Genomic DNA, 25,988 nt, shown 5'->3' on the forward strand with positions numbered 1-25,988 from the left:
TAAGTCTGCTGGTATTTATATTTTTTGGGAATTTCAACCATACACGTCCCCGCAGTCAGGAATATAGACGTGCCTGTGAGAACCAATGCGTGGCAAGACAGCATTGCATCAAGGAGGAGCGTGCCAATATTTTGCAATATTTTGCACACAGGTCTGGCATCCTGTGCAGCAATGTAAATCCACTCCATAAAAATCATCCTGTGCCAGGAGTCCACATTCTCCCTTTCTTCTTGAGAACCTGTTCCAACCGTACACTAAGACATTTCAGCGCAGATCCTCAACAGCTTTCAACACAGAGTAGCTAAACATTGTACAACTGGGACATTTCAGAGATAAAAGACACGAATAAACAGCGCGTGGGTTTTAGAGTTACAGAGATCTCAGTTGCTTGCGACACAGGCTTGGCTGTTCTCTGCAGCCACTTTCATCTGGGTATATGTCCTCTGTCCTGCTTCTGAATTTTAGTTATCCCCACTCAGAGGCATGTTGTGACTTTGTCTCCCAAGAATGATAGCTATCACTGGGGACCTCTGTTTTAGTAATTTATGCAGAGCCAGCTTTTGGGGTTGGGGAATTAACTTCAAAAGGAAATGACATAAAGACATGTCCCCACCATGAGACCCTACATTTGAGGAGGTGTGGCTACTTTACAGTACCTGAGGTCACAAATATATCCCTGCAGATATTTGCATAATGAAGATTTACATTCACCCTCTCATTCCTCTTGAACCCTTCAGAGAAGCCCCAAGTCCCATCTGGGTTATTCACTATGTGCTGCCACTGGTACGGTCAAGAGGCTAGGAATTATCTGATATGCTCTAGTTACACATCTACTGACGTGGTAAAGGATTCATTTCATTTAATTTTGGCTATCTGAAAGGTGTCTGTTTTAAATCAGTCAACCAGACTCCAACTGTAATCCCATGGAGAACAGCACACTCAGGAGCAATTCGTCCCAGCTTGAAGAAGGTGTGTGAGGTGAGTGAAACAACTCGCACATTGCATTGTGGATACTCAAGCATTCATGACCATAGAGGGAGTCTGTATGAGGAGCTAGGCTAAAATCCAAACTCTGGGACAGCTGATCTTCTCTCTGCCTCAGTTTACCCACCTGTAAAACAGGCATAGTAACTGTAGGAGTCTGGGCCGCGCTGGGAGAAAGTTAGTGCAGACAGAAGAATGCAAGGACGAAGACAAGGCCAGCAAAATAAGGCTGGCAAAAACACACAAGATAGCAGATAAGTGAGAAACACCTGTGGTCAGCAAAAGCACACAAGTCTGAGCAAAAGAGGGTATGAGATAAGGGAGTTTTGGCAAGTTTTGGGCTTTACGTGCTAATTGCAATTAACCAATGCAAATGCTTGTAGAGGCGCGTGAACAGCGCGTGTAGATGACCTGTAGCCTATTAGAAGATAGATGAGTGTGTGTACGGAACTTAGTAGAGTATAAATGTAACCAGAAAAGGAATAGAAGATATAATAAAAAAAGATGGACGACCTGATCATCACATTGGTGTTGCGTCGTTTCTGTTCCCGCATGGAGAAATAAGGACCCCGGCTAATGGTGACCCCGACAAGTAACAATGCAAGATACTGAGCACATAATGTATAAACATTGCTTGCCTGACAAATGCTATTAGAACAGCCAACAGCAATTTCAACCAGCTAATTGAAAAAGACGTGAACATAGTTCACAGGATTCTTCAAGTGGCTAATCACATACGCACAAAGTGTAAAAACAGGAAATCTCAATGCGATACACTTTTCCTTCATTGCATAGATAGACACACAAGTGTTTTGGGGTGCACAGTCACCAGCCTGTCAGTTACTGCTGGTCAGAACTAGATGCCAAAGGTGCCATTAGTGTAGCATTAAGCTGAATACTAGATCCTGGAATCAGATCTCTTGACCTTACCATCAGAAACGGTAATGTAATGCTTTCTTCAGAGATACCTGTTTGTGGGGGAAGGCAGCTTCTTACCTTTTTCTGTTCCATGAATCAACACTTTCTTCATAACTTAAACAGCAGAGTCTGAAATCAAACTGAACTTTGTTGTTCCCATTGAATAGGTGCTTGGTTGGATGTTACAGTTTTCCAAATACCTTAGAAACCGTCACACTGCTAAATGCGACATTCACCTCATTTTATCTCAAGAGCACCAGAATGCCACAACCAAGTTTAGATAACACAGTAGTTATAAACCTTTATTTAAAGATTTCTTTTTATCATTGACTAATTGCAGTTCAGAAGTGGTGGTGAGAGAAAAGAAGTATTATTCTTCCCAAATCGTGACTAGAGTGGATGATTTGTCCATGTGTGAACAGGAACTGCAGCAGACCCCGAAACCACATGCAGTTCTCTGTCTTAAATGAATCAATTTTTGCCTGGGAAATGCAGCACCATCAAAATAAAGCTAAATAACATTAGACATCTTCACCACAATTTCATTTCAGGTCCAATCTCAACTACCTTGCACCTGTTGCTACTGGTCTGTCAACTAAAACCCTTGCTCAGATCAGATGTGCGAGCTGAAGAAATTCTCCAGCCTGCATATTATGTCAGTCTCCGCAAGTAAAGCTGAAACAGAACATAGATCCCTTCTTTCATCAGAGCTACCATCAATTCACAGGGTCCTCCCAGCTTTGTCATATCAAAGAGAAGGTGACAGACGACATGGCTTTACCAGTCTCCACAAAAGGAAGGAAAGTATATTTTCAGGAGGAAGCATTTTTCCCTTTTTCTTGCAGGTTTGTTATTGGTTTGTTTTTTTTTTTTTATACATATATTCTACTTCAATGTAAACAGCTTAAGAAGGTAAAATGAAAGTAAGATGTTTCAAGTTTGGTGAATATTTGACTGCCCCTGAAATGCTTCATGTGCATGCATATAGATGTTTTTTTCTTGCTAGAATGTAAATAAACTTCATGCTCTGCCAAAAATGTCCAGGGCACCTATTTACTTCACTGTAAAAGCCAGCATACCCACAAGCTACCCTCATGTCTCCATAGACTCAAGACCTAGCGAAGGAATTCAATGCTGGCTGACCCTCCCCTCCAAATCCTCAGTGAAGTGAGAGAAGGAGAGATGAGTGGTCCTTATTTGCTAGAAGAAGTTTAATCCCCAGAGCAAGAATTGATAAATGCCCCTCAAAGAAACTAATGATTTTGGAGAATGGAGGTCAGCATATAGATGGAACACCCGCGGCACTCTCTGTAGTATGTGACTTATACAATGTTTTCTAAGCACCTCCTGATGAGGAGAACATGCATGTCCCTAACCCCATGTTTTACTCAGTTCACATTCACTCCAGCACGAAATGAGAATGGTATGGAGAAGACACACATTTGTGCCATGCTCTTTCCTCAGGACCCCTCTTCTCTCTCTGTTTTGATCTCTCATAACATTTCACACCACCAGTGTTCAGGCTGTCGGCCTTTTGTGGCAGACATTGAACCTTCTGCTGTCTTTGGACAACAAACTTACCGCAGCAGTACCTAAAATAACAATGCTAACATGGGAATACCAGCTTGCTGGGGAAGACCCAACACCAATGATGAATAAAAGTGAAGCTTACTGGTCACAGTGAACTGGGTAGAAGTCCTGCTTTCATCAGCCAGGAAAGCAATCTCACCAGCATCTTCCATCTTACACTCTCGGATGATCATGGTGTGTTGCTTGCCGGAGCATGTGATGGAGATTCGATCACTGGGTTTCACTTCTTCTTTATTTTTCAGCCATTGGATATTCTGGCATTCATTGTCTAGCTCCACACAGAAGATGGCTGTATCATTTATGAAGACTGCAGTCTTTCGTGGAAGTTTTTTAATTATGTTCCCTTTAAATAAGAAATTAATTATGATCAGGAAACAGCAGATATTAAAATCTCTGGCAACACTGGACCATCCAGACTACAACAGGACTAGCCAACAGCCCTCACCTAATCAAAACATTGTAGACACGATGGAGACATCCCTAAATGAATTCCTAAGCTCCGAGTTATACAGAACAGATCAGCACAAGGACTCATTTTGGCCTTCAAAGAGAGAAAAGTAATCTTGTTTGACTACAGTCACTCATGTTTCTGGCCTACCATGCAGAGTCTGCTGTTGGGTAAACACAAGGTATATGGCCTTGCCCAGAACAGATTTGACAGTGATACGGCTTTCACTGCCCGCATATGCTGGGAATTCAAATTAAAACTTTGCTAAAGTAGGTCAGTCTTAAATCAGACAGGTCTCTCGTCTGTCTTTGGGATTTTGTCTCCATCAAAATTAACAGTTACATAGCCAAAATGGAAAATACAGGAGTCACCTGAATTAATAGAAAATACACTGAAACCCTCAGACTTCTACTTGGTGTCAACCCAGAAATTCACATGGAATGAACTTCACTTATTTGTGTCTTCTTCAAGTGACTGTGATGATCATCACGTATTAGAATAACCTCAAAGTTACAAGATGTGACTATTCACAGGAAAGCTTGGACAAAGCATCAGGAGACCACCCCTGCTGACAGATGGTGACTGGCTCCCAGTCTGGAACAGTCCCTGTAAGGCAAAAGAGCCTTTCCCCAGGCAAAGCACCTAGAACTATTTAATGAGAAGCAATGCTGAACTCCTTCACGAAGCAACAGATCAGGCACACATTTCATCAGTAGGATTCAAGGCCCTGATTCTCTGCTCATCGTCTCCAAAGCTTGGCCACACGTCTGCTCCTTGCTGCCCTCAGCAGTGTCCCCATCCCTGCAGCCCTTTGTGTTCTGCCAAGCTCTCACAGCCTCCCAACCCCACCCTGCTCTCTCAAAACTTCTCCCCCCAGGGCAGGCACAGGGCTCCCCAAGAAAGGCTCTGCCTCCTTTCCCTCCTGAGAGCTCCACCTGGCTCAGTCACTCTCTTTTTAACGGAACGTGCCATAGCACCATAACACAAACAAGTAAAACAAATACCAGCTGTCCTACCGCGGCCAAACACAGTCTTTGGCTGGTCTAGACCTAACAGAAGGTGCAACAAAAAGATGTCTGTCTGAACTCTCCTGCGTCTCTGGACTAAATTTTCCCTTCTGCCTCCACCCATGTGCACTCTCAATTCTTTGCTAATGATACAAAAAGGAATTTGCACAAGGATGTATGTCTTGCACCAATTTATGTAGCTAAGAACTTACGGTTTCACTGGGAGTACAGTCAGGCTTCAAATGAGTCAGGACAAGTGCCATCCTGTAGCTATGACAGGTCTCCAATTCATGCAACAGGAGCCATGTCAATGATACCAGTGTAAGCATCATCAAAATCAAAACTGCTGGACCTGCAGTCGCATGGGCAAGTTCTCACTCACACAGCGTCAGCGAGTTGAAAAATGATGGCCCCTTCTGCAGACATGCCTGCCTCTCTGATGAGTGTGTCTACCCACTGCGAGACACCTACACTATACCAGGCTCTACACCTACTTGCACTTCAGTCCTAAACCTCCAGACTCGGAAGACTTGGACATGGATCAATATCCCCATTTTGCCCTTTTCTCGTCAGCTTTGCAAACTCCTGAGAATACCTCCAGATGTCAGGGATCTGGAGCACGGATCTGGTTTCCAGTCTGAAACCATACTGGTGCTGACCGCACTGCACATCGGACTATAAACCACAGCTGCTAAGCCAGCTTCCCAGTGTGGTCAGCAACACTTGGACAAGATTCACTGTTGTGTTCGCCAGACAAGATGTGTGTGAGACAGTGCCAGGGGACACATCCAGGGCTTGAGATCACGTTAAGGAAAGTCTACAGTGCTAGGCTACAGCTCAAGGACTTTGCCTTCTAGGAAGCCCCTTTAAGAATAGGTCCCCACCAGGTGACATAGCTTGTGCAGCAACACAATCTGTCCCCGCTCTCTGACCCCGTGTCCCAGATACACCCTGGCAGGAGACCCAGGGACCCACTGACCAACCACACATGGCTCGTCTCTCACACGCTAAGGGAGTCTGCTGTTCTTCACTGCACACAAGCAGGGGGTAAATGCCATTCGCAAGGTTGAGTCTGGAGTCGCATGCGTGAATCTCACATTTGGTAGGTGAGACTTGGCCTCTCTGAAATAGTAAGAGCCTTTTTTACCTTGGACAGACAACTCTGCGATGGTCCTGCTTCCTTCTTTCATCTCACAGATATAGACAGCATCATCATCTGTGGTGACATTCTGGACAGTGAGCCGGCGATAAGTGCCCTCTTCCTCGATGTTGTATTTCTTGCTCTGCCGGAGTTTGGTTTCTTCCTTGAACCAAGCTGTCTCTGTACTAGGAACAGGCACTTCACATTGGAAGGTGGCAGATTCCTTCTCCCTCACTTCAAGATCCTTCAGTTTCTCCTTGAAGGGTATTGAGGGTTCTTAAGAGGATAAAAACAGAAGAGAAGCAAGAGTTTATGATGGTGATTGGTAAGAGGTGTGCAAATAAATAAGTCAACAGAAAAAAAAACATACAATAACACTCCTTATTAATGATATTGATTTTTCCTGAACTGCTATTCAAACCCATAATCAAGCCCTACTACAGTAGGTGTTCTTCTCTCACGTAAAAAAAAAAAAAATAAATCTTAGATCTCAGCAGAAGAACTTTAAAGACTTATCTAAAAATGAAGCAGTATCAGTCTCAACTGCAGTACCTGCCCCACAACACCACAGAGGAATTGGCACTAATCCAAAGCAACGGGAACAAGCTGGTGAAGCATCAGGTTAAATTCTGCTCTCGTGGCCTGCTTGTTCTCTAGCATTGCACTTTGTCATTTAGTGATGCCAAGAGCATGAAGGACAGGGCCCACCCAGCCTGACCCTATACATAGCAACAGCCACGTCATGTCAGAGTGAAAGCCCTTAAAAGTAAAGATGCTACAGGTTGGTAAATAGCAAACAAGCTGGTCATAGGGAGAGGGCACAGGGCAGCAATTCTAGGTGAGTGTGAGCAGCTGAGCTGGTCAGCTGGTGCAAGAACCGATGTTTTAGGGGTTTTGCAGCTGAAGTGAGCTCAGTGGAGCAATCTGAAAGGGCACAGAAAAATGGGAGGTGGGGGAAAGCACAGAAGTGACTGATGGAGGAGTTTTCTGTTCTCCCCACCAGCGCCAAAGGCTCTGGTCAGCTTTTGTCAATGACAATAAAATAACTAGAGAAAGAGCCCAGGTCTCCCAGCTGCCTCTGCTTTCCTCCAGCAGCAGGGTTGCAGTGCTCTGGCTTAGGGAGAAACCGGTGTGTAAGTCAAACATGGAAAACAGCTGCATGGCAGTGAGGGAAGACATTTTACAAACAACGCAATGTTTAATTCCAGTGACAGCTGCACTGTGAAATCATCCTGATAACCCAACACTAAACTGGAGAAAGGGGAGTTGGACTGAAGAGGACAGCCGGTGGTCACAGCCACGGGACTGGTGCCACAGTCATGTCACAGATTTGGATTAGCCAGTACAAATGCATCACACTCATGCTTTGTGAGAGATCATGTCTTGGCACATACCTTCATCTTTTCATAACCACTGCACCATCTCCCAGCCTTTTTTTGTGACTCCTTTCTCCCTCTCCCTGAACACACACACACACACACACACACTCCCTCCCTCCCTCCCAGGATGGTAATTTCACGTGGTCACTAGCAGTCAATAACGCCATTAGTCAAACAGTAGACTTGTCTTAGATTTATAAGCCCATGGCCACGGTGGCACATCCCACTCAGTCGCAGTGCTCTAGAGGCTGGAGAAACACAAATCAAGGCCCTCAAACATCCCAGACAGCAGCTTTGTAAAATTCAGATCTGGTTGCTCAGCATCTGAGTCCATTACCTACCCCCTCCTGCCCCGCCATTTGGACAGGAGCTGCTATGGGAGCAGTGCTGTCTTTGATCTGGTTTGCTCTTTTCTGAACTCAAGCCCTAGAAACTCATGTGTTCAGTTTTGCAAGTCTTTCATTCCACCCCTGGCACAGCCACTATTGCAGCTGTCACATAAACACCTCCAACCATTTCTAGCGGAGCACAGCCTGGATGGAGATACCAGACCCTCAAAACATGACTGAGAGCTCATACATTACCTTTAGGAACAGGAAGGTGACTCTAGCTCACCATGTCAACCTGTTTATTTTCTTAAAAAATGTTTTGCCTGAATACACCCTAATTCAAGGCAAGTCAAAGTCTTGCTTTGAAAAGCCTTCAGCTACTGTTACACGGACCTGCTGTGCCCGCACCACACATGTTAATTATCCTTTTTTCTTTAACCAACAGTCAACTCAGACTCCTGCCCTGCAATCCTATATATCACCTCTGGAAGCACCCCGTGTTGCCAGGGAGAATGAAGCAGTTCCAATTCTCATGCCATGGGAATAAGCGAGAGGATGAGATCAAGAAAGCATTAATCAGAAGGACGCCAGCCTCCGGGACCTGGATGCAGGGGTGCTTGTGAGATAGGAAGGAGTCTGGATCTGACTCTGAGAACACACAGACATGCCCAAGGGCCAGAAGGAAATATGAGACGCACCTGAGAAGCACACAAGTGTATTCCCATACTTGGAGCAGCTGGCCATATCATTAACTGCTCTCCCTTTACAGTCACTAAGCATTATCTAAGGCAAAAATAAAAAACAAAACTGCTCTAGGAAAAAGCTCTTAAACGTACAAATAGTTGAGTCTTTTGTATGTGTTGCAGTAACAGCACTGCTTTTTCAGCCAGGGAAAGTAAGCGCAAGGCCATCTTTGACGGCTTGGGGTCACAGATATCCTCTGAAAACAACTTTGCTTTCATCCTACTGACATGTGCACACCCGTCTTAGCTCACTCTGGACGAGGCTTCAGAGAAACAGCAGCTGACAAACTGAATTCTGGGATTCGCCCAGACCACTGCCTTTTTTGCTTTGGAGACATGAGAGATGCTCCAAACCCCGCCAGTCTCCTCATCCTGATTATATCTTCATGCTCTTTACATCATCTAGCAGGTATCTGGTCAGACAGAAAGGGTTAATTTTGGTCAGGGGACCACAGAAGAACCACAGGTCTCTTTAGAGTAGGCATCCCAAACAATTCATCTGGCCCATAACCAGTCCCCTGCCCAGGTCAGAGAGATGGTCAGAGAGACGGCCAGGAGGGAACAGTGTCTCCAGCTCATCAACAAGCAACCCAGATCTCAAGGAAAGATCTGTGGAAAGCAGGTGACTCATCTTCCTTATTAATAGACTAATCAACACAGTCTGAGTATATGACCATATATTTACATGAAGAAGACTCATTCTGAGGAAGGAAGCACTAAACTTTACACCAGCCTTTCAGTCTACTTTCCACTTACTAGTTAAACGTGAAAAATTCTCGCACTGGCCAGCATGGGGAGTTGAGCAGAGACCTCTTACTTTCACCCCATGTTGGCCTGCAGTCTGTCAGATTTTGACATTTACGTTGCAAATTCTCTAACGTAGGCATCCTCACTCACTTATTTGTACAGCATCCAGTACAATTCAGAAAGATTCTCTGTTGTAACTACTATAGGCACACTGGGAAGAGCTGCTGCACATAACTATGTTATATTTGATCTGACAGACTCCTTAAATATTGATTCCTCATTTCTAAATGCCTGTTTGTCATGTATTACTCTTTCACAAGGCAATTCTCAATGTAAGCTCGTGTTAAGTATGAGTAATATGGAAGATAAAGCCATTTAGCTATCAACCATTACTTATTATCCAAAACGTTCATAACATCTGAAAAAGTTCTTGTAAGATAAGCAGAAAACGTGTTCGGCTAAGGTTACATGTGACATAATTCTCCCAGACGCCCTCTGTTTCAGATAAGAAGTGCCACCAATTCCCATCTCTAGTTCCTATTAATATCAGGGATGGTTAGAAATTATTTCATATTAGGCAAGAAAGGTGATTTTTGATCCCTTTCTCAGCTGCACAGCAGTATGCTGATTTTGCTCAAAACAATTATAGAAATCTTATTTCTTTGAGAAAATCTCGGTGGTTTGTTTCAGAATGACTGGAGTGGAAACATTCAGGAGTGTTGAAGAAAACAAAATCTTTTTTTCACTTCAGTTTGGCATTCACCGGTGAGCAGATGATCTGCCACCGTGCTTTTGGAAGCCATGGTTTGATGGTTTCCTGACCACATCCTTTCCTAAGGACGCTCACCCAGCTGGACTGTGCCTCCCACAATACAAAACACTTTCATCTTTGCACAGGTCTCCAGAGGTCCATGTACATGTGAGTCCCAGGCAGCAGGGAAGTGATAATTTAGACACAGGCTGCAGTTGGGGAGCAGAAGCAAGAGGCACCTGAACTGTACATCTTGCAAGCTGGAAGAGCAGTTGAAGTGGATGCCACTTCATACAGAACCCAACCAGAAGTACGAAACTGATCACTCCAAATCAACCATTATCTAGAAACATTTACTTCCATGAGTGCTCAGTGGTGTGAATTCGAATAACGATTCTGCTTTGTCCTTGTAACATCTGGACTCCCAGGTCATGGGCCATTTTCAGTGCCCTGAGAGGTTATTTAAATGCATCTCTAGTATCAGTATGATTTTTAATTAAAAAAAAGAAAAAAAATTTACTGTACAGTTTTTTCTATTCATCTGTTTTTAGCCAAAGCAGAAATAATCATTAAGACATATAATGAAGGCAATAACATTTTTAAAGAAAGATAAATAAGAGATAAGAGACCTACAAAAGCCTCCCCACTGGGAAATATGTGAGATAGAAACAGCAAAGCAAAACCATGAGGGTGTGTGGAGCAAGAGAAGCTCATGGAGTTAGCAGGAAAACTGCAAGAGCTTAGACCAGCTACGAGTTTGGAGCTTGTCTTCAGAACATATTTCTCCAGTGTCATAGGGTTTTTTTGTTAGGTCCATACCAAGCAAACTAGCAATGAGATGAGGTTATTTTTTTAAGAGTGGGTCCCGCTAACACATGTGTTGCTAAGAATAGGTGCAGCCTGCAAAGAAGCCAATGTTTCCTTAACCTTCTCAAGGCATATCTGTCTGCCTGACCTGATCTTCTCACTTCCCTACATTTCCTCTTGCCTGTTCCCGGCCTTCTCACAGGCTCTCCATTTATTATTCCAGAGACAAGATTTCCCTCTGCTTAATAAAAATGATCCAGTGAGAGTAAGAATATGGAAAATCCTTCCAACAGGAGATTCCACAATCTCATGCCTTTGGTCTTCTTCCTAGTTACTGCGCTTTCCGAGTTTCCCTTCTACCTCCACATTTCTGAAGTTCTCTTTCAGATCTCAAATGTGACTACTATGACAGTGATCATTCAAAATCACTTCAAGTCAGAGAGGAGTAAAGCGGCCTCAGCACGAGTCTGGTTTTCCAGCCTCTATCCTATTTGGATACCTATTTGCAACCTTTAACCTTTTCCTACAGTGTCTGATTACTGTATTCAGGGACTCAGATGAACATGGCTTGGCCCAGGTCCAAGCATGGAGACCTGTATGATGTTCTCACTAACTTTACACATGGCCTTGGGACATCTCCAAAGCCTTCAGGAAATTTAAGTCAGTGATTAGTGTCCCTCCCATCCTCCCTGCTCTTTGGTTTGGCAAAAATCATAGACTCATAGAATTGTTTGGGTTGGAAAAGACCCTTAAGATCATCGAGTCCACCACTAAACCATGTCCCTGAGCACCACATCTACACGTCTTTTAAATACCTCCAGGGATGGTGACTCAACCCCTTCCCTGGGCAGCCTGTTCCAGTTCTGGACAACCTTTTGGTGAAGAAGTTTTTCCTAAAATCCAATCTAAACCTCCCCTAGCATAAACGTTTACTCTTAGGCTTCTTTTACATCTCATGTTTCATCGTATGATTTGTGATTTTATCCCTGCTCTAGACACTAGAATCCAGCACATTTCCAAATTGGAGTAATCAGCTCTTGGTTTTCCTTAATTGTGAGAGTGGCACTCTGCCCTGTAGCCTCTCCTTTGAGATTTACATCTGATTCACTAAATCTCATCTACGAACAGCTCAAAAATCTTTTTTCAGCTCAGGGATCTTTGAGGCATGGGTTCAGCAAATGCTTACAAATGTGTTGAGTCTCTAGGCTTAGGATCTAGACTGACGGAATATAGGTGGCAAGCTAGGGGAGAGGTTTGACCTGTGCCCAGTCCTATGCTTCAAGAGCCTGCTGAAGAGCCACATTACAGACAGGATGCTGGGCTAGGTCATCTTTTTTTACAAGACTCAAATATTCTTACTGTGTTGAAATTCTGTGAATCAAAATGCCAGAGCATACTTAAACCCATGAAGCTTGTCATTCCTGGTGCCTGTGTCTATAGACACGCATTGTGGATGCAGCATCACAGATCTATAAATATGCTGTTACCTGCAGAAAGACAAATGCAGCAGCTCGGTGCTTACCCAGGGTGGCTGTTTGGAGAATTTAACCTCTTCTGCACAACTGAGCAAAGAGAAGGTTGTGTGGCAAGAAGATCTACCCCTCTAAACATGATGGCAAATGAGCTAATGGCATCACCAATGGCACAAACAACAGAATTAAAAGCTCCCTTCATTGCTACATCATTCTGAGCTATCTTTGGAGGGCTGAGAAGGACCGCTGGTGACACAAAGGAGAGTCATTATTCAGGGCCTAATTATATCTAAGGCATGTAGATTTTCCATGGCAGCCTTGGCCTCGTCAGAAAACTCAACATGGTATAGTATAACAAAGAAACAGGCCATAAACAATTCCACTTAAGCACCTGACTCACAGACATCTCTTGACAGTGGACATTGATCAATAACGTTTTCCCACAGTGCTTGCTCCCAGACCTGCTTCTTTGCATGCTTTCCCCATCTCCTTTGGAACAGGTTGCACCCACTGAGAATAATCAAATGAGCATGGGCAGAGGGGAGGGTGTTTTTCTCTGCAAGACAGTGTTGGGCAAGTAACAGAGCTTGAGCCATCCTCAAAGTGGACACCCACCCAAGGGCCAGGCCTGGTCTTCAGCTCTGAGTCCTGACTCATGAGGTAATCACAGCTTTATGAAAGAGGACAAATGTCCTTCCCAACACCACTCAGCACCTCCAAGGGATAGCAATGAGTGGGACAAGTGCCAGCGAGTTCCACGGATCACATGTCACTGATGGGAACACGGTGAGTGTGAAAGGGAAACCAGAAAACCAAATAAAAGCTGAGAGTCTTAAAGACAGGTATGAAACACAGACCATTCCTACTCATTTGGATTTCTAATTTACTTTGCTGCAGGTCAGAAACCATCTATTTTGCCACTCAAGTGGCAAAACCTTGTACATCTGAGAGTTAATTTACAGGTCCTGCCTGGCTTGCAAACTGCCTGCTGTAACCTTGCCAAATGGGAGAGCAGCTTGAAAATGTAGAGCTTCGTTTGTGAAAACATGTGTGTTGTGTTTTTGTCACCATTCTGAAGAACTTGGTCTGACCTCCACCAGTGTTGAGGGACCTTCTGAAGGGAAGTTTTTCACCACTGACTACAGCAAACAGGTGCACCCTTGGACCTGGTAGAGTTCTGGGGGCATACAAGGCTATCTAGCAACACAAGCTGGGAAAAGGCTGAAGAGTCCAGCAAGAACAAGGCTGCTGGTGGGTCACTCTGTACAGGAAAACTGAGATGGACTGTAATTAGAGTTGGAGTAGGTCCTCCAAGGGAGCCAAGGCAGCCCGACACACTCAGTTTGCAGGGAGGAGTTTCTTCTACTACTGCTTAAATTGCACGTGTGTGCCAGTTTGACTAAACCCTGTGGTGAATATAAACCCAGATGTGATTTAGTTGAGAACTGTCAGTGTTACGTTAATGGTTGGACTAGGTGATCTTCAAGGTCTTTTCCAACTTAGATGATTCTGTAAAGTCTGGAGGGTAAGATGGGGTTTAGCAGTCACTGATCAGAGGATGGTCACAGATCTCTTAGATTACTGTAAAACCAGGACAAATGGAAGATTTAGAGATCTGGTTCATCCCAGATGCCCCACAACCAGCCAGTTCTACATTATCCATCCCTGACTAGTGCCCATTTACTGCCCTTCCTAAAACCCCCCCAGTGATGAGACTCTCTCCCCAGGTCATCTGTTCCAGTGCTTAACCCCCTTTACATCTGGAGGGTTTTATTCATGTGCAATCCACACTCCTTTGCAGCAGTTTGGTGGCAGAAGTTTTTTCATGCTCCCACCCCAATTCAGAAGTGCATTGTGTTTCCTTGTAGGCATGTCCACCCTGGTGAGAAACATCAGCACCCACCTTTGACGGTGACGAGCACGGAGCTGTACGTCTGGCCTGCCAGATTGGAGGCTGTGCAGGTGTACAGCCCGTTGTCTATCTGCTTGCAGAAGAGGATCTTCAGAACAAAGTTCTCCTGATCATCCTCATAGATGACATGTCGCCGCCCTTCCAAAATGACCTCGTTGTCCTTCTTCCACACAATCTCTGGCTTGGGCTCGCCTGTCACGTAGCAGCTCAGCTTGGCGTGCTTCCCCTCCGTCACACTGCACGTGCGTGTCAATGCCCCAAAAGTCACATTGCGGGCCCCTTTGGTGGTAAGTCCAGCTGCCCTCTCATAATCCCGGGAGAGGCTGTAGCCAATGCCAGACAACCCTTCAGCCGTGGGGTAAGAGTGGGCAGATGTTGAATCAAGAGCCCCATGGGAGACGTCCATCTTCCTGATCTCCTCCCGCCTCTTTTGCAAGTGAGACAACAAGGATGCCGTCTTGCCGCAGCCGGTATCGAAGTGGCTGCTGCTGCCCGGATTGGAAGAGCCCTGTGTTTCCACCACCAGCGCAGCTGAAGCACTGGCAGAGCCAATGGGATTCTCTGCCCGGCAGGTATAGGTGCCGCTGTCCCCGAGCCGGGCACACTGTATGGTGAGAGCATTTGACTCCCCGGCAGACTCAATCTGGAAGCGGCCAGCATCAGCCCGGTTCCGCAGGTGTCTCCCATCCTTCTCCCAGTTCACTGAGAGGGGAGGGCTGCCCTGAACTTTGCATTTGAACATGGCATCTTCTCCCAGCGTTACTTTGATGGAGGAGGGTTTCTGGATGAAGTACGGGGCCGACTCCGTTACTGTGGTCTCCTCTCCAACTTTGATGCTGACAGCTGCAAAAGCTTCCCCGATGGTGTTCTTGGCCCGGCAGATGTATTGGCCACTGTCCTCCAGGCTCAGATCGTAGATTGTTAATCTATAGAGATCCCCATCTTCTGTGGTTTTAAACCTTCCTCCAGACTGGACTGGAAGTTTATCCTTTTCCCAGCTCACAACTGGGATGGGGTTTCCAATGATCTGACAGCTCAAGGTGGCATCCTTCCCCACAGACACCATAAACGCCTTAGGCCGGGTCAAGAACCGGGGGACTCCACTGAAGGAGCTGTAATCCATCTTGGTTTCCTGAAAGGTGAGAAAAAAAAAAATGTCAAGAGAGAGCAGATTAGATGGTGCAGGCAAAGAATTGCTGCACTTCCATGTTATCAGGACATTTGTTATCTAGAACAGTCTAGCTGAAGCACGTTTTCACTGTCCTTCTCATTATGGGTGAGAAGGTCTTGGAATAATTTAGGTCTTGAAGATTTCTTAGATTTGAGCTCAATAAACTGCTGATGAAGGTAGCTCATTTCCCCACAGGAGTCACTGGGTAAAATACAAGTCTTCAGACGGTTCATACAAAAAGGACACGAGGGTCCCTTTCTGCTTTGAGACTGGGCAAGCAACCTGCACTAATGCTATGTAACATACGGGCTGGTTCTGTAGCCATAGAGAAACAAAGGAACATTAAATTCCGAGAGATGTGCCTACCCATCAAGATACCTCCTCCATCATGCTCATCTCCATTTTCATGTTTCTTTTTCTATCTCTGCCCTTGCTCTTTTCAATTCTTCTCCTTCTCCTTTTTGTTTTCCCTTTTTCTGTTAAATTCTGCTTCTACAACACGCTCCATCTCTCCTCTTGTTCTCTCTGGTCATTACCCATTCCTACATCTTGTTCTCTGAATCACATTCACACAGACCTTATGGCAAACCCTTCTCCTATAGGGGCCAGCCTTTAGGAGGACACACAGATATGCCTGTCAAATTGCTGATGATATTTCTCTTTATTCACAGCTTCTATTCAACACAACCGCTGAGATACAGCTACTTTGATGGCCATGGTAGACAATGAGTATCTATGGCTTACATAGAGCCTCATCCAGATGGTGTAGGGCCAGGCATAGCTGCAGTAGGGATGGGTGTTTGTGCACGAGTATGACTTGGGGCACATGCATCATGTTCGTGGGAGCGCAAAGCTACGTGAAAGAACTGCCATGGGGAATGCACGCAGAAATCCAGACAGTGCCAGCCTTCTCCAAAAAAGCTCCACGTGGCTTAGGGCTTACAGAAAAGGTGTCTCATTGCCTTCTTACTCCCAGCTGCTCTCAGAGGGTGCTGTGCACCAACATGCAGAGTGTTTGATGATACAGACCAGCCAAGGGGACGAGGCTAGAGCAGTGTTCAAAACTAAAGCTCATGGCAATTCTGGTGCAATTTTGACCTGACAAAGTCAAAAGCAATCACAGGCACTAATCTTTACAGCCATGTTCACTCACACACACAGAGTCTGCCCATCCCTGTGCAGCTGGAGAGCAAAACAACAGAGATCTCAGCCTTCAGGGTCCCCCTAAAGTCCACATAGCCCACAAACGTATTTTGCTTCTTCACTGCTCCTTACATGGACTCCTGGATGTCCTTTCCCTTTTGCTAGAGTGAGTCTACTTCTAATCTGCCAAGAAACCCTTTTCCGTACATTGGCTAGCACTTACTTTTAAAAGTATAGAACAGCTAAAAGCCTGGTCTTGACCTCATTAGCACGAGTAACCATGCACCAGCTGACTCTCCCTGGGAGCAGGATTAGACCTGACGATAGTGTTCTGTAAGGAGAGCAAGCATCCCAGCTCCAAGCTTCTCTGCAAGTCTACTCAGAAGACCCAAATGCACCATATCTGGCCTCATGATGCCAAACACTCCTGTCTTAGCAAGCCCACGCAGCTCCTGTCTGAGCTATATGAATGGTCTCTACTCAGGGGTGATTGCGGTGCTGCTCTGACATCTGTGCTTTTTCACCTTCAAAGTGCCACACAAAGCAAAATGACCTGGACACTGTGTGTTGTAACTCAGAAAGGAAATAATAACCAGTCACCACGACAGAAATATCCTTCTTAATCCTACAGCAGTTCAGCTTCCCTGCTGGCCGCAAATCCACCCACTCTCTCACCCAATGGCAGACGCTCTCACAATCTCCCCCCCTACCTCCAGCAGAAATCAGTAGGACCAGGCCTAAAACCTGCTCTCATTTCTTGAGTCATCATTTGAGCAGAGGTTTCATTATTTTTTCCATCCTCCTCCAGCTCCTGTTGTGGTGCATTAATGTTAACACGCAAATCACTGATGCAACAGGGAGTAGGGGCTGGATAGACTTGCTGCATGACCTCAGGGAAATTGCTTATTTTCCCTGTGTCTTGGCTCCCCTCCCATTTCATCTTCATGTCAGGACAGGGATGGACTCACAAATAATGATGTGCACAGGAGTATACAACAAATCATGCAGTAACAAATTAAAATTTTTCATTTCATTTACGCTGCTGGGGATTGAAAGACATCATTTGCCATCAAAACTAAATATTGCTAAATACAAAAATACAAAATGGTCTTCATTATAATAATTATTACCATTGAAAATGGCATAGCTGTGTTAACCTTCAAACTTTATTTGGATCGCAGATCTAAGGCAGAAAGAAACATAGTCTTCTTTCTATATTTAACAGGAAAAAGACACTATTTCTATCCTATCATGTCTCTTCCCCTCTAAAGAACATATGAAATTCTTAAGAAGCAGTCAAAGACTTTTCCCCTTAGAGGAAATTGATCCTTTCAAAAGTCATTCAATTTTGGTTGCTTTGGTTTCCTGGTATAAAGCAAAATTCAATATTCCACCAAAAAGCTTGAAAAATTAAAGAAAATGTTTTCAAAGTTTAAGCCTGAAAAAAATGATAATGGGGAGAAATTCATTGTTAGTAAACACTAAGAATGCAAAGAAGGATTGACCTGCAGTCAGTAGTGCTAAGACTGACTGACTTCCCATAGAGTGGTCACCTTCAATATTAGTTGCAATGAATATACAGAATTATTTTTCTCTTGGTCTCTAATTGGTCTAGAAAACTGTGAAGTAGTTTACACTTCTTTAGTCCCTCTTATTACCTTCAACCTCTGTTCTCACTTGAGCTTTAAAATTTATTTTCCATAAGCACTTGCAAGCAGAGATGCTGCATGAGTGGTTAGAAGACGCAGATACAAGCCTTAGGCTTGAGCCAAAGTACACTGAAGTCAGTGGAAATTTCCACTGAAGTCAAGTGATTGACAGTCAGAGCCTTCTGCTAATTTGGGGAAGGACCATTTCAGTGGTTGGCGGGGGGGGGGGATGCTGGGATTCAAGTTCACCTCTGGAGAACCCAGCAGTAGCCTTCACTACATCAACCAAGAATTAACAATCAAAACACAAGCTCGGAGTTCATGTCCTAATCTTTTCCAGCCACTAGCTTAAATTTCAGGCTGCACCGTGTTATCAAAGTGCTTGGATCCATCTTCGGAAGACGTTGCTATATCTCGTCCTTCCTAGATCCCTAGTTGTTTCTGACAGTTGTTTCTGACTCATTTCCAGCTTCAAACCCATAGCATCAAAAACAGCAAAACGCAAAGTTGCTTCACCTCTTCAAAGTGAGCTCTGTATAAAATGGAGAAGTGCCCGGAGCACAGAGATGGCTACTGACACAGGAGGTGCCTGCTTGGGAGCCAGACAGTGACCTCTCAGCAAACAGTGCTTTCCTTCAAACCACCTGCATGCTGTATTCCTCGCCTGCCCCCCAGGAGACATATCCACGCCTGGAGAAGAGCTCTTCTCTGCGGGAGCACGGTGGGTGCTCTCCAAGTCTGGCTCTCACACAGGTGAGAGCAGGAATGCTGCCCATTTCCTAAAGCTCTTGTGCATCCTCCTCCCCTGCCCTCCTGTGCTAAACAGTGCTCAGACAAGCTCCAGCTGCTCGCTGGTGTCTCTGATAGTCAAAAACATTTACAACACAGGGAAGCTGCTGTATCAGGTGCCTGTTGCTCTCGCTCCTGAACCAGACTGGTGTAGCAAATCCATCAAGATGCTTCTTTCCAGTGGCTATAGCCTCAAGGTCCAGCCTCCCTCTCCCATTGCTCCCAAACGCTCACCCAGTGTTTGCAACTCACTTCTCTCCAACGGGTACAAGCCACTGTGTCCACAGATCTCCTAGTGCAAGGTGAATACCCCACGTCCCGTGCTGTAATCTACACCGCACCCTGCTCTCCATCAGCCTTCGTCACATGACCTCACACTCAACTGGTCTTGTGCCGTTATGAATGGCAGGGATACCAGAAGAAAATCCAGGGATGAGTGAAAACAGTGTGTGCTCATCAGTACTATTTTAGAATAATTTCTAACATGGCAGGAAAGCAAAACAGGGTTTATTCCTTGCTCTGCCACTGGCTTACTGTTATAATCATGAGAAACTCACCCAAACTCTTGTATCTTCATCCCAGTCTGAAAAAGGGGGTAAAAATCTTGCCTTACGGGTGTTGAGAGCATGAAATCCAGTAACAGGCATGAAATCTTAACCTGCAGCAAGGATGAAGCTGCTCTAAGTATCTAACATTCAGACAGATCAAACAGTTTAGACAGGCTGCACTAGCCAACCTACATTTTGTAAGTTTAAATGGGATAAAATGCATCACGTTAGATTAGGCTGATAAATAGATTTAGGAGTAAGAGGGTGAGGATAGCCTTGTGAACACACTGAAAGGACAGATTTAGTATTTCTGCTGTGTAACATGTTCATCAATTTAGTAAACAGTTACACTAATTCAGATTCTTCATATGCACATTCAAACTTCTTAAAAAATAATAACTCTGCAAGTGCCAGGACACCTCCTTTGGAAGTGATCGGACTGACAACAAAGCATGAATATGTCAATGCAGATGCCCTTTCCAATTAATCTCAGACATCTACCAGTATCATATTTCTCTTTCTAATCCCTCTGTGATTATCATTTGCAGCAGAGATCACATTCCCATCTGGGTATTTCTGAGCACACCAAAGGCAAAGTAGCAGCTCTTGTAATTTTATTTATGTCTTCATTCAATTTTTCGCTGTTTTATGTTTGGGGGAAAGAGGCACAAGTGCACAGACCTGCCAGATAACGCAAATAAATCAAACCACTACCCAGGAACCAACAAATGGCCATGCAGCCAGTCAAGGCCTCCTGCCCACTCCTGTCCCCTCTGCTTTCAGACTCTGCGGCTTCCCCACAGACAAGCAAGCAAGTGCCCTGCAGTGGGAACAATCTGAGGTGGTGTTCATCAGGAGAGTTATGGGGAGATGGAGAGTCCTGATGGAGGTGCCGTCACTCTCTTGACCTCCTGTGATTCACTGTGCCATGCTGATGGGTTGGTTTCATGTTGCTTCATCAATGCTGAGCTGCATCTGGAAAGCCTTCAACAATCTCATATTGTCCCCCAAGAAGTCAGCGGCCTGTGATGATGCTTTTTGATGTGAGAGAGGACAGGGGTGGCAGGTTATTCTCTGTCCAAGCCTTTCAATTCAGTGGTTAGAAAGGGAATCCTGTCCACCATGACCCTGGGCAAAGAGCAAAAAGCACTCTGCAATCCACCTACCCCTCTACTTCGCTCTTGTGAGACCCCCCTGCAGTGCTGGGTCCAGCTCTGGAGGCACCAACATCAGAAGGACACGGACCTGCTCAAGCAGGGCCAGAGGAGGCCACGAAGATGCTCAGGGGGCTGGAGCACCCCCCTGTGAGGACAGGCTGAGAGAGTTGGGGGTATTCAGCTGGAGAAGAGAAGGCTCCGGGGAGACCTTATAGCAGCCTTCAGGAACTTAGAGAGGCTACAGGAAAGGTGGGGAGGGACTCTTGATCAGGGAGTGTAGGGATGGGATGAGGGGTAACGGTTTTAGACTGAAAGAGGGGAGATTTAGATTAGATATGAGGAAGAAATTCTTCCCTGTGAGGGTGGGGAGGCCCTGGCACAGGTTGCGCAGAGCAGCTGTGGCTGCCCCCTCCCTGGAAGGGTTCAAGGCCAGGTTGGACGGGGCTTTGGGCAACCTGGGCTAGTGGAAGGTGTCCCTGCCCGTGGCAGGGGGGTGGGACTGGATGATCTTTAAGGTCCCTCCCAACTCAAACCATTCTAGGATTCTATGATAACCAGAGACTTTGAGGATGTAAAGCCCAGGTGAGGACACACCTAAACCTAAGAGACCCCTGAAGTCTTAATACACATCAGGAGCATGGAGGTTCTCTCCGACACTACATTAAGACTCCAACCCAAGCCTGCTTGATCATTTTCTCAATCTTCTTTTATCCTTTCCTCACCAAAGCAGCAAACTGTTGATCTGGAGTCTTCTTCTTGCTGTTAGAGATCATATTTCCAGGATTTTCTTCACAATGCCAACTACTAAACCTTGCACTCCTTCCTCTCCTGATGGGAAAGGTAAGACTCACAGGAAACCTCCCATCTCTGGATCCTCAGCTTTCAAAAAATACCAATAAAACAGAAGCTCTAGATAAAAATCAAGGCAGCACTAGTATTACTGTAGTTTACATGACATATCTGCGTGTGTGTTCCACCTAAAAACATCAAGAAATGTCATCTGTGGGTGGGAAGGGAAGTTGATCGGTCATAAAATGGGAAGTGTGGATTTCCTTTGATGTTAAACTTCTGCTGAGGGAAAACAGCAGTAACGCAGCTGCCCTATTACTTGTAACAACCTCCCAGGGAACGGACAGCTTTGAAATAGCACAAGTATTCAGTGTCAGCTGCAAGCTTAGTGTCATCAGATGGGCATGGATGGACTCCTACAAGCCATTACAGCAGACAGGGTGCTTTAGGGGTGAAATGCACACCAGCACACCCACTGCTACATACCCATTACGCCTCTAAATCAGGCGTAAGTAGAGATTTGCACCAATGCACTAGTCCGAGATGGCAGAATTTATCCGGTGCCCGTTTCATCAGAGCAGGAATGGTACCTGTCACTGAGGAGCTGGACTCAGAGCTTAGCTTGAGCTATTCTGAATTCCACGTCAGTGAGGGACAACAGAGTTTGACATGTTCAAAGGCCATTTGATGAGCAGATGGAAGAGCTTTCGTGGTGGTTTGGAGGATCAGTCTCCATGTGCTGTAGGAGATGTCGGACACAGAGTATCTGCAATAAACTAAGCCTATTGCAATAAGCTTCTAACTCAATGCAGAGTACGGCTCATTTGCATTCCCTGTCATCTATCACCTCCACAGTAAACCAAAATCCACAGATGTGAAGGGAGATTTCAGAGCAGGTCAGTGGCTAACATGGTGTCAAACCAGCGGCCCTCAGCAAAAAGAAGGCTAAGCTCAAGGCAAGACAATCTTACATTTCTGACCTTCAGGGTTACACTAAATATGCACCAACTGTCTAGTTAGGGACCTGCATCACCTCATGTTCCCAGTATTAATCCTTTATCAACAGCCTGAATATTTCCAATGACTGGTAGCAAACAAGAGAGTCAAACAAACCATTAGAAAATTCCAACAAGAAACAAGAACAAATCACATGGTTTGTGCACGTTACTGGGCAAGGCAATCAGATCACCTTCCAGTCCCGTAAGTAAGCATACACTTAATGTGAAACATGGGAGATTGAAGCCACTTAGATGATTTATATGGTTAAAGCACGTATTATCTTTCCTCTTTGATATAGAGACAGACCTATTGCTTACAAAGCTCATCCCTCATTTAACCCTATGGCCAGAGATCGCGTTCCATCAACACATCAATAGCTTCAAGAAGCTCCATGCAAGGAAGGGACTTCATCCTACTTGGTCTTTGATGCAGCACAGGGGCTTCACTTCAGATTCCCCTCTCAATGGAGCTACAAAACAATCTGAGAAACTTCCAGAGGACTAAAACTGCTCAGATCAGCCTCTCAAGACTCCATAGCAGCATCTTTTCCTTTTATTTTTCTGAGCCTAAAGGCACCGAGGCTGCTCTGACAATGTGCTAGAAAAGGCTACAGCGCAAGGGAGGTCTCATGCATACAGCAATGCACATTCCTGCTTCATGGGGGTGAGAGGAAGGCAGGAGACAAATGGAGGGAAAAGACAAAAATTCTGGGTTTGCCACCCTGGGAAGAGAAACGGAGCAAAGTAAATTCTTGTAATTTCATCACACATTTCACCCAACTGCATTCTGCTTTACACACAGCCCCTGGGGAGAAGCAGCTATGGCAGAATCCCAGCTGTAGGGACACCCCCGTGTCTGCTCAGATGACAAAGACAGTTTGAGCCAAGTGAGCTCTAAACGGTCAGAGAAACAGTGGTTTATTTTACTTTATTGATCTCATGGTTTAGAGGACTAAACTTTTACATGTCTGAAGTTGGCAGCGCTACGTTACAGCTGCACTAAGGCATGTTTCCTCTCCGCATGCACACATGCGTAAGTTCATGTACCTTTCTCTCCCTTGCACGAATAAAACCAGCACTAAACCAAATAATCCCAACCCTCAAATCCTTTGCATTAACAGAAAAATAAACTTGCTTATATTAAGCTAGAACCACTGCCTCCAGTTTTAGCACATGTGATTTCCTACGCGAGGGTGTTGCAGGATCACAACTCCCATAGGGACAAAGAATCCCCTTGGTGACAATTAGCAGTGAGGCTCCAACCTAAGCCCTTGTATTTTAACAAGTGGACGTCATTGTCATTACAGACACTCCACCCCATTGAGCTGTAAGGCCGAAAATAGCCTCAGCTGTCGAGCTCCATCTCTCTCCATCTCTCATCAGAGCCATTTGTAGAAATGCGAGTAGGGTGGGGGGTTGCAGTGCGAATCGGTATTGATGCTGGAGAGAAGCTCAGAGGAAAAAAAGTCCTTGCTGAAGAGAAAAGCAGCATTGAGATTATGCCCTGGAAATAAAACTTTTTAAAACACTCCTTGCTGCTGCCTCTCCACAGGAACCATATTTTTTTCCAGGCTCTCCATGCACACTGCTATCTCCAATCTGGGGACAAAATGTGTTAAGCAGAATCAACAGCTTTAAACCTGATTTTCCCCTCTTTTCTGCTCTCCTTTGGAGGTTGATCTTTGCTCTTCTGATAACGTGCCAGAAGTAATTAAGCAAAGCAATCCACATTCAGTTCAGACCAGAAGAAGGATGGATTTACTAGATGCACCTTCATCTTCAAATACGTTTCATAAAGCAAGACATACTCCAGCATAGCAACGCTGACATAGAAATAACCTCATCCCTCCCTCAGCTACAAACGTTCTTCACTTCCCGCTGTAAACCAGTGTCCCCCAAGTCCAGTTCTGTTTAGCTGAAGGTTTAGGTCTTACCTGGAGTCTTGTCAGAGTTTCAGGAGAAAAAAGGCTCTGGGCAGGGTGAGAAAAATGCGGTTCCTACTGAGATGACAGAAAGGGGAAGGGGGGAAAGAGGAACAGAGGACATGGGGAGACCATGTTGGTTTTGGTTCCCCCCTCCTTTCCCCTCCAGGAAAATAAAACAGAAACCCCAGCGAGGTCAGGGACGTGCAGCAGAAGGTCCCCCCAAGTCCCCCGGCAGTGGCTTAGCTGCTCGGGGTTAGGCTGTGCCACCCCCCCTCCCCACCCCTCCTCTGGGTTGTCCTCTTCCAGTCAAATTACTGACGTGCTTTGCTTTCCCTCTGCAGCCCAGCTCCAAAATAGCTCTGGGTGTCATTTACCAGGGAGATTAAGTTTCCTGCAGGAGAGAAGCGAAAGGGCATCGTTTTAGGGACTTGCTGGGAGGGTCCAGCAACAAGAGAAGAAAGAAAAAAACACCAGAGGTGTGTTTGGTGTGGGGGACAGGCTGAGGCAACAGGGTGGGTCAAAAGTGCTCCTCAAGAGTCCATCCCAAAGCCAAGCGACAAATGTGACCGCAGGGACTCGGGAACAGGCAACTGCCAACTTATCAGCGTTGCACACTAGACAGGAATTCTTTTCCAAAGGCATCAGATCAATAGTAGGTTTATTTATAACCTCCCAGAGAAGAGTTGATACAATGGCAAATAAATGGCAAGTTAATAAATCTAAGTGTATTTCTCCCTATCGTAACATAAGCATATCTCTCCCTTTTTGCAACATGAATCTGAAGTGTCTGCAAAAACGATGAGTTGCACATACATCACATCTCAGAGGCTCAAGATCGTATTTTCTATATTTACCAGTAAATTTGCTATTTTTTTAACAATTTCCTGAACAGAGAGTTCACACTAACTCTTATTAGCAATCACAGGATTTTGAATTTAAAAGTCATTTCTGCTAACGACAGAGGAGCTAGAACAGAGTCCAGCGGGCTCTCCCACAACCACTTTACCCCCGAGTGGCTAACAGCAGTGAATTATGAGATATGCTTATTTTTGGCAGTAAACAAAGCAGATAACATGCTGCAGAGTCTGAGGGCATTGATCAGCTGAAGTATGCTGTGTTTACTCACTTCTCAGGGCACAAAAACACCAGCAAGGGAGCAAAAGGGAGTTTTAGTTGGGATTTTGAAAGCAGGGGTTGAAAAAAAGTCAGAGGGACCAAAGCTAGGGAACCGCAGTAGCTTCAGTGTCCTGTTACCAAGGTGGAGGAATGGCTGTTTCTGCCTTGCACACGGTAGGAATCTCAACTCTTGAAGCCTCTAAGTCTTGCATTGGGTTCACAGGGCGTTTGGCTCCTGAAAAATAAAATGTGGAAGAGATACAGCGTGACCTGAGTGCTAGCAGGATCTCCTTGAAATCAGAGCTCAAGGAAAAGGTGGCCAGGATGAAAAGCAGTAGGACCAGGAGGACACCATTATCTTTATGTGATGGGATGATCAAGGACAAGGATCAAGAGAAAAAAGGTACCCAGATGTCAGGTGACATCTGAACTCCCCGTGCATTGGCTAAGTAACTGATGTTTAGGGACAGCTTTG

The 25,988-nt window shown here is 45.3% G+C and overlaps 1 protein-coding gene across 1 annotated transcript in view; it reads right to left on the bottom strand.

The window, feature by feature from the left end:
• Window positions 1–24,629, bottom strand: part of OBSCN (obscurin, cytoskeletal calmodulin and titin-interacting RhoGEF) — a 197,577-nt gene extending 172,948 nt beyond the window's left edge. Inside the window, exons 1-4 of the mRNA XM_074864825.1 lie at window positions 24,407–24,629; window positions 14,220–15,360; window positions 6,095–6,364; window positions 3,575–3,835 (exon numbers count right to left, since the gene is read on the bottom strand). Of these exons, the coding sequence (XP_074720926.1) occupies window positions 3,575–3,835; window positions 6,095–6,364; window positions 14,220–15,351 (1,663 nt within the window). The 5' untranslated portion in view covers window positions 15,352–15,360; window positions 24,407–24,629. The remainder of the gene's footprint in view (window positions 1–3,574; window positions 3,836–6,094; window positions 6,365–14,219; window positions 15,361–24,406) is intronic.
• Window positions 24,630–25,988: the final 1,359 nt, after the last annotated feature.

The sequence above is a fragment of the Strix uralensis genome, chromosome 1, assembly GCF_047716275.1.
Source record: "Strix uralensis isolate ZFMK-TIS-50842 chromosome 1, bStrUra1, whole genome shotgun sequence".
In the NCBI taxonomy this organism is placed as follows: domain Eukaryota; kingdom Metazoa; phylum Chordata; class Aves; order Strigiformes; family Strigidae; genus Strix; species Strix uralensis.